The following is a 7801-nucleotide window of genomic DNA, read 5'->3' as shown; positions in this document are numbered from 1 at the left end:
CTCTAATAAATAAAGTTCACTATTTAAAAAAAAAAGTTTGGAAGGCAGTATGACAGGGGAGGGTCTGAAAGATGAGCCTGGCAGATGAGATCAGGAAATTACGAGTTTGGACAGAGAAAAGGAAATCAGGCAATCAAAGATGGAGTGATCAACAGGTATTGTTTAGGTCTGCATAGACAAGTGCAAGCGGGGAGAAGGGAACAAAACTGGATCTCCACAGGCAGGCAGCACCTAGAGGAAACAACACTGGCGGGTGGAATTGGTAGGCTCTTTTTTTTTTTTAAGATTTTATTTTTATTTATTTATTCATGAGACACACACACACACAGAGGCAGAGACATAGGAAGAAGGAGAAGCGGGCTCCTTGTCCATGCAAGGAGCCCCATGTGGGACTCCAACCCAGGAACCCGGGATCACGCCCTGAGCCAAAGGTGGACAGACGTTCAACCACTGAGCCACCCGGGGGTCCCAGTTGGTAGGCTCTTACCCCAAGCAGAACTTTTTACGCTTTTCCCTGCTCGCAACATTTTCCTGGGGGCAGGGTCCCCAATGCCTTATTCTGAGATACCAGGTTAAATGAGTGTTCAGCATTCTCTCCTTCCTTCTCTGTTTTGTTTTCTTGTCAAGGTTCTGGCCACTGATCTACCCATAAGAAAACTAATGAAGGGTTTCAGGAGAAATCTCAGCAACGAGGAACCTGATATATAACGTATCCTTCACTGAACTGTTAACTCCTTAAGAGAAGCCCAACTTGGGCAGCCCGGTGGCCCAGCAGTTTAGCACTGCCTTCGGCCCGAGGTGTGATCCTGGAGACCTGGGATCGAGTCCTGCGTCGGGCTCCCTGCGTGGAGCCTGCTTCTCCCTCTGCCTGTGTCTCTGCTTCTCTCTCTCTTTGTCGGTCATGAATAAAAATAAAATCTTAAAAAAAAAAAAAAAAAAAAAGAGAGAGATTGAAGTCCAACTGCAAAAGGCTTAATCAATAAGGCAAAGTTACTCCTTACAATAAGTACACCAGCAATGGAATGATTCTAGGGGAGGTTACTTTGGTGACAAGTTTTTGTTTTGTTTTGAATTTTTTTTTCCTTACCCTTTTGCCAGACTCTCCCTATTTCCCCCACTCACAACCCCTGGCAACCACTTTTCTACTTTTCTGTTTCTGGGTTTGACTTTTTATTTAGATTCCACATACAATAAGTGATACGCTGCAGTATTTGTTTTTCTCTGTTGGGTTCATTTCATTTAGCATAACGCCCTCAAAGTCCATCCATATTGATACAACAGCAGAATTTCCTTCTCTCTGGACAGGCCATTTCCATATCTTGCCTATGGTGAGTAATGCTGTAAGGAGTGCAGATACCACTTCCACATCCTCTTTCCATATTTTTATTTGTTTTTAAAGGTTTTATTTATTTATTCATGAGAGACACACAGAGAGACAGAGACACAGGCAGAGGGAGAAGCCGGCTCCCTGCAGGGAGCCCCATATGGGACTTGATCCGGGGTCTCCAGGATCACACCCTGGGCTGAAGGCGGTGCTAAACCACTGAGCCACCTGGGCTGGCCCAGGAGACTTGTTTTATGTCTGTTTTTATTTTCTTATTTATTTATGTATGTATTTATTTTTAGAGAGAGAGACAGAATCTTTTTTTTTTTTTAATTTTTATTTATGATAGTCAGAGAGAGAGAGAGAGAGAGAGAGGCAAAGACACAGGCAGAGGGAGAAGCAGGCTCCATGCACTGGGAGCCCGACGTGGGATTTGATCCCGGGTCTCCAGGATCGCGCCCTGGGCCAAAGGCAGGTGCCAAACCGCTGCGCCACCCAGGGAATCCGAGAGACAGAATCTTAAGGAGGCCCCACACCCAGCTCTAGGCTCTATCTCACAACTGATCATGACCTGAGCCAAAATCAAGAGTAGGATACCTAATAGCCTGAGCCACCCAGGTGCCCCCCATCTATTACTTTCAATACTTAATCTAATAGCAGAAGCTCTCAATAAATATTTACTAGTTTCTAAGGATGACTAGGTTGAGTAATTTTTTCATCAAATTTAATCCTAGTATATGTATATATTTGTATATCCATATATACATTTATCAGAATACACATAGAGCCATGATTATATCTGATTGTTTTGCTATGTTGATGTACTTACAGTTCACTTTACAAAAGCAAATATTATAGTGCGTTCTAGGACACCTGTGTTCGCATGATCAGTTCTTTGAAACTATATTTGGATGTACAAGCTATTAAAAGCTTCTTGCACTGAGTGACCTTTCAGGCAGAATTTAGATCAAATACTCATACTACTGCTGCCTGTTGCTGAGTGGAAGACAGCAGAAAACCCTGGATTCAAACCTCCCTTAGGTTTTTGTTTTCCTTGTTTTGTTTTCTTTCATTTTGCTTTAAGAAGATGAACAATGAAACCACAACCCTGATATCCTTGAAGAAGGCAATGAAAAGGTTCCTAAGGGCTACAGGGCGGGAACAAGCATAGGTCTGCTTTTTTGGGAAGATGGGTAAGAGAAAAATAAAGAATAAAACTAGGCAAAGAACCACAGCATGCTTATCAGAATTCTGTCTCTATTTAAAGTGGTTTAAGTCTTCCAGGTTAAAAATATATATAAAGTAATAATCTAAAAAAATTACTCCCAGGTGAATTCCATTCAATTAATGCATGTGCTATATTCTAGGTATACAAAATAAGTAAAATATGGTTTCTGTCCTCGAGGAGCTCAAAGCCTTTAGGGATAACAGAAGTATTCAAAAATAGTTAGAATTTAATGTGATTGACATGATGGTGATATTCCTAAAGGGCCATGAGAACATGAAGAGAGGATCAATTAAATTTGCCTGTACACTAGGAAAAGGAACCCTTCCCAGAGAGACAATTAAGCTGGATCTTAAAGTGTGAATAACAGGTTATGAGAAAGAGAAATATGGGAAGGAATTCTAGGCTGAGGAACTGTACATACTATATGGAAGCCACAGAAGCCTGGAATCGTATGCTGTGTTCAGTGCGCTGCTAGATGTCTCTTGTGATTTGTGATTAGGATACGAGATGAAAAAAAAAAAGATACGAGATGAGGGATCCCTGGGTGGCTCAGCGGTTTGGCGTCTGCCTTTGGCCCAGGATGTGATCCTGGAGTTCTAGGATCAAGACCCACATTGGGCTCCCTGCATGGAGCCTGCTTCTCCCTCTGCCTGTGTCTCAGCTTCTCTCTCTCTCTCTTTCATGAATAAATAAATAAAATTTTAAAAAAAGGATACGAGATGAGTGGCAAAAGATGGGAGCAAAGGGCTCAGGGCTTTATGTTTATCTTCCTGAGGATATCTAGTTTGGCTCTAACCATCAGTGGATAACATAGATAATCAGTTGAGTTACATGATCAGAATTGTGTTTTATTTTATTTTTTAAAAATATTTTATTAAAAAAATAAAAAATAGAAAAATAAAAAGATTTTATTTATCCATGAGAGACACACAGAGAGAGGCAGAGACACAGGCAGAGGGAGAAGAAGGCTCCCTGCAAGGAGCCTGATGTGGGACTCGATCCCAGATCCTGGGATCATGCCTTGAGCTGAAGGCAGACGCTCAACCGCTGAGCCACCCGGGCGTCCCAGAATTGTGTTTTAGAAGCATATTTCTAGAGGATGAATTAGAGGTAGGAGAAATTGAAAGCAAGGATTTGTAATCCTAGGTCAAAATGAAAGATAGTTATTACCTGGTTTAGTGGTGATGGAGAGGAAGGGATAGTTTAGAAGCATTAATGAAGACGAAGAAAACAAAGGTCAAAATTATTCTGAGATCTCTAGTTTAAAGCAATTGATGGTGATGTCCACTAACAAACCTGGGGAATTATAGTAGAAAACAGACTTGGATTTGCAGACATGTTGTTTAGGATTTATTTGGAATGGTGTGGGAATGTCTTTTGGTCAGAACCTTCCAAAGAACTGTTAACAATTGTGAACTCATATACTGACTGAGAAACTAGAGCTCCTCTCTAGAGTTCAAGCTAGAGATGACCTATAAGACCTATAATATAGTCTTAAAGATGTCAAAGTTAACACAAGCAGTATGCCAGATGACATTGTTTTGACATGTAAACAGAGATTGCTGGCATGTTAGGTCATGCAGGCTTACACTCCTATGAAACACCACACATTTCATAGTGGGCCTTATCTATAAGTAAACAAAATACCCAAAACAGTGAGTAAATACCACCAGAGTAATTTCTGAAGATGAGAGAGGGGGAGAGATAGTAGGTTCAGTTTAAGACAGGAGAGTTTGACACCTTCATCCAGGTGGAGGTGCACAAAACATAAAGATACAGGTCTAGTGCTTAGGAGAGAGCTGGTACCTGAAGCTAAATTAGCCTTGAGAAAAAGTGAGGAGCAAGAAGAGAAGATGGCCAGAGACAGAACCTGGGCAGCCACAACAGCATTCAGGTCCCTGAGGACATAGAAGCTCAAGGAAGTGGTATGTGTATTTGTATACCACTTTCACGAAAAACAATTCAGGCAAGTGAGTTGTGTTGTTTCAGTTCTTTGTGATTCAGTTTGACATAATTCTGCCGTCACAGTACCATCTGATGATTAACTCTGTTCAGAGCTATCCAAATGCCCATGTTGGGTTACACAGCTTGGCATCTCATTCACATCATAGATGTTGATCATATGAGACATATTTTATTACTTCTAAGACCTTTGCTAGGTATTGGGAGACAGGTATAAGGATGGCCAAGAAATAGTCTCTGATTCCCTCCAACAGTTCACAATTCATTCATGAAACGGTAACCCTAAAAATAAAGCAGAGGGGGCCTGAGTGGCTCACTGGTTAAGCATCTGCCTTTGGCTCAGGTTATAATCCCAGGTTCCTGGGATCGAGCTCCATGTAGGGCTCTCTCAGCAGGAAAGCCTGCTTCTCCCTCTCCCCATTGCTTGCTGCTCCCTCTGCTTTTGCTTTCTCTCTGTCAAGCAAATAAATAAAATCTCTAAAATAATTAAATAAAAATAAAGCAGGAGGTAGGGAGTGACAGGTAGTGGAGGAGGTCCCTCTGAAACTTAAGTAGGCAGGGTGATCTCCAGGCATAAAGTCTAGTAGATTCAAGAGAATAGTGGAAAATGAGCTTATCCTTGAAGGTGGGAGAGGATTCCAGAAGTCAGACCAGAGAAGTGCACCTTATTAAATACTGGTCCCAGCACCTAGCTAGCATGACATTAGGTCTCAATCTTCTGGAGACTCAATTTTTTTTATCTATGAAGTCTATTTTTAAAAATAATCTCAAAAAAAAATAAAAAATAAAAATAAAAATAATCTCGGGGGCAGCCCAGGTGGCTCAGTGGTTTAGCACCATCTTCAGCCCAGGGCATGATCCTGAGTCCTGGGATCGAGCCCCACATTGGGCTCCCTGCATGGAGCCTGCTTCTCCCTCTGCCTGTGCCTCTCTCTCTCTCTCTCTCTCTCCCCCCTCTCTGTGTCTCTCATGAATAAATAAATTTAATAAAAAATTTTTAAAAAATAATCTCTACACCCAATGTAGGGCTTGAACTATTACCTCGAGATCAAAAATCCCATGCTCTTCCGACTGAGCCAACCAGGTGCCCCTCAATTCCTTTACCTGCAACATGATAAAAATGACTGGTTCACTTCTTCTGGTTGTTGTGAGAATCAAAGTAATGCTTGTATTTAAAGTACTTTTTTTTTTTTTTTTAATGTAGGCTCCAAGCCCAATGTGGGGCTTGAACTCAAGACCCTGAGATTGAGAGTTGCATGTTCCACTGACTCAGCCAGCCAGGTGCCCCTAAAATACTATGTAAAGTATAAAGTACAACACAAAATCAAGTCGTGGCAGATAATTCAAGTAATTAGACAATTCAATATAAGGGAATTGGCAATATAAGGAACATAAGAACTAGGATGATGGCTGCAGAGAATGGCAAATAGGAACATCTGCTCATAATCTTAAATTTAAATAGCTACCCAATTTTTTTTTAAGATTTTATTTATTTATCCATGAGAGACACACAGAGAGAGGCAGAGACACAGGCAGAGGGAGAAGCAGGCTCCCTGCAGGGAGCCCGACGTGGGACTTGATTCCCGGACTCCGGGATCACGAGTTGAGCCCAAGGCAGTCGCTCAACCGCTGAGCCACCCAGGGGCCCTCACTACCCAAATTAATAGTGGTTATAAACAATGTATTAGAGTCTTATCTTAGGCAAAACCTTAGCTTTGTCCCTTGTCCTAAAGTACCCCTTGATTCTTTTATCTATAGAGTAGACCACAAACTCCAAGCTTTAGAAGCACAGTTTAAAGAACTGGACTTCATCAAGGATAGTTTGACACAGAAATTTGAACATCATAGCAAGGCTTTGGCAAGCCAGGCAGCCCAAGATGAGCTGTGGACAGCAGTTCTGGCACCCAAGTGAGTATCCAATGAGAAATCAGTGGAATTTTGTGGCTTCATGAGAGCTTGCAGTGGTCATGCTAAACTTGAATTTCAATGGATTGTGAAGAAATCCTATTTCCTTATGTTAATCCATTCAAAAAAGATTAATTTGAGCACCTGTAGCTACCCCAGCACTGCCATATGCATTTCGTCAGTGTCTCCTGTTTGCCAATAGCTTACTAACACAGAGATGGTTGACGTAACTCCTCTGCCGCTGAGAAATGTGTAGTGTGAGTGGCCTGAGAACTAAGCTATCCAGCGTAGTGTAGGCCCTTTCTAAAGTAAGTATTTCCTAAAATACAACAACTGGTTCTTGTAGAGGGTTTGTATCCTGATGGAATTCACTGTATGTTTGTACATAAAGAGTCCTACTGATTGAGCAGCTCTCCACATTTTTTGTAGATTCACTTCAATGGAACTGAATATTTTACACAGCTACGTTATCGATGTACTCGTCTGCTTGCACACCCACGTGGTTGAGAAGCTGCCAGACCTGGTGAGAGGTCTTCCCACCTTGGCCTCTGTCCTAAGACGAAAAGTCAAGAACGGGCGCATTAGAGCTGTGTGGGAGTCTGTCCTGGAGGAGTGCGGGCTGCAGGAAGGAGATATCAGGGCGCTTTGCACCTTCTTTATTGCACATGGTAACAAGACGGAATACTATGTTGCTAAGGTGAGGCACATGTATATCAGAGATGTCAGCGTCCTGATCACTAACATGGTAAAGAACCAGTCTCTGCAGGCCGGTTTGCTGAGGGCTGTTCAGGTCGTTGAGAAGGGGAAAGCAGTGAGTGCTCCCGAAGAGCCGAAGTCCTCCCTGAAAGAGTTGATACCATCTGTCAAAAACTAACTTTGATGACCAAGAGATTCTTTTTCTAGTAGTTTATCTTGTTAACAGGGGAAGACGATGTATGTACAATGTATTACAGGTTCATTTTTATAGCAAAAGTGAGGGGAGCCCAAACAAAATATGATAAATTGATATAGTGGATACTTTCTGTGTAGCAATATAAGAGAATGAAGAGAATGATGTGGAGCTATCACCAAGATGCGTTATTTTAAAATATTTCCGATTTATTGTTAAGTGGAAAAAAAGGGCAAAAATAATTACATACACACACACACACACACACACACACAGCTAATATATCCATAAATTTCATAAGCTGCTTCTGGAGAGATATGTTACAAAGTAAGAACATTGGTTGTCTCAGGGAGAAAAATGAAGAGGCTAGAGGTCAAAGGTAGGAGAAATTCTCACTCTCAATCCCTTTCGTACATTTTGAATTTTGAACAATGTAAATGTACTATAAATTAAAAGGCAAAAAAAAAAAAACCCAATAAAGACACCTAATATA

The 7801-nt window shown here is 41.5% G+C and overlaps 1 protein-coding gene across 1 annotated transcript; it reads left to right on the top strand.

The window, feature by feature from the left end:
• The first annotated feature begins 2293 nt into the window (after nt 1–2293).
• SMCO1 (single-pass membrane protein with coiled-coil domains 1) lies at nt 2294–7801 on the top strand. Its single transcript, XM_025990273.2, has 3 exons — nt 2294–2461; nt 6273–6422; nt 6849–7801. The coding sequence occupies exons 1-3, from the start codon at nt 2412–2414 to the stop codon at nt 7291–7293; spliced, it is 645 nt and encodes a 214-aa protein (XP_025846058.2). The 5' UTR covers nt 2294–2411; the 3' UTR covers nt 7294–7801.

This window comes from Vulpes vulpes, chromosome 1 (genome assembly GCF_048418805.1).
Source record: "Vulpes vulpes isolate BD-2025 chromosome 1, VulVul3, whole genome shotgun sequence".
NCBI lineage: Eukaryota > Metazoa > Chordata > Mammalia > Carnivora > Canidae > Vulpes > Vulpes vulpes.
The sequence above is the reverse complement of the archived record's forward strand: the minus strand, read 5'-3'. Positions and strand labels throughout refer to the sequence as shown.

Excerpts from the sequence above, each read along its gene's own strand:
- SMCO1 (XM_025990273.2), top strand. The coding sequence starts at position 2,412 with ATGAACAATGAAACCACAACCCTGATATCCTTGAAGAAGGCAATGAAA. Across the intron at positions 2,462-6,272 it reads TTGAAGAAGGCAATGAAAAG|AGTAGACCACAAACTCCAAG; the intron begins GTTCCTAAGGGC and ends TTTTATCTATAG. Across the intron at positions 6,423-6,848 it reads ACAGCAGTTCTGGCACCCAA|ATTCACTTCAATGGAACTGA; the intron begins GTGAGTATCCAA and ends CATTTTTTGTAG.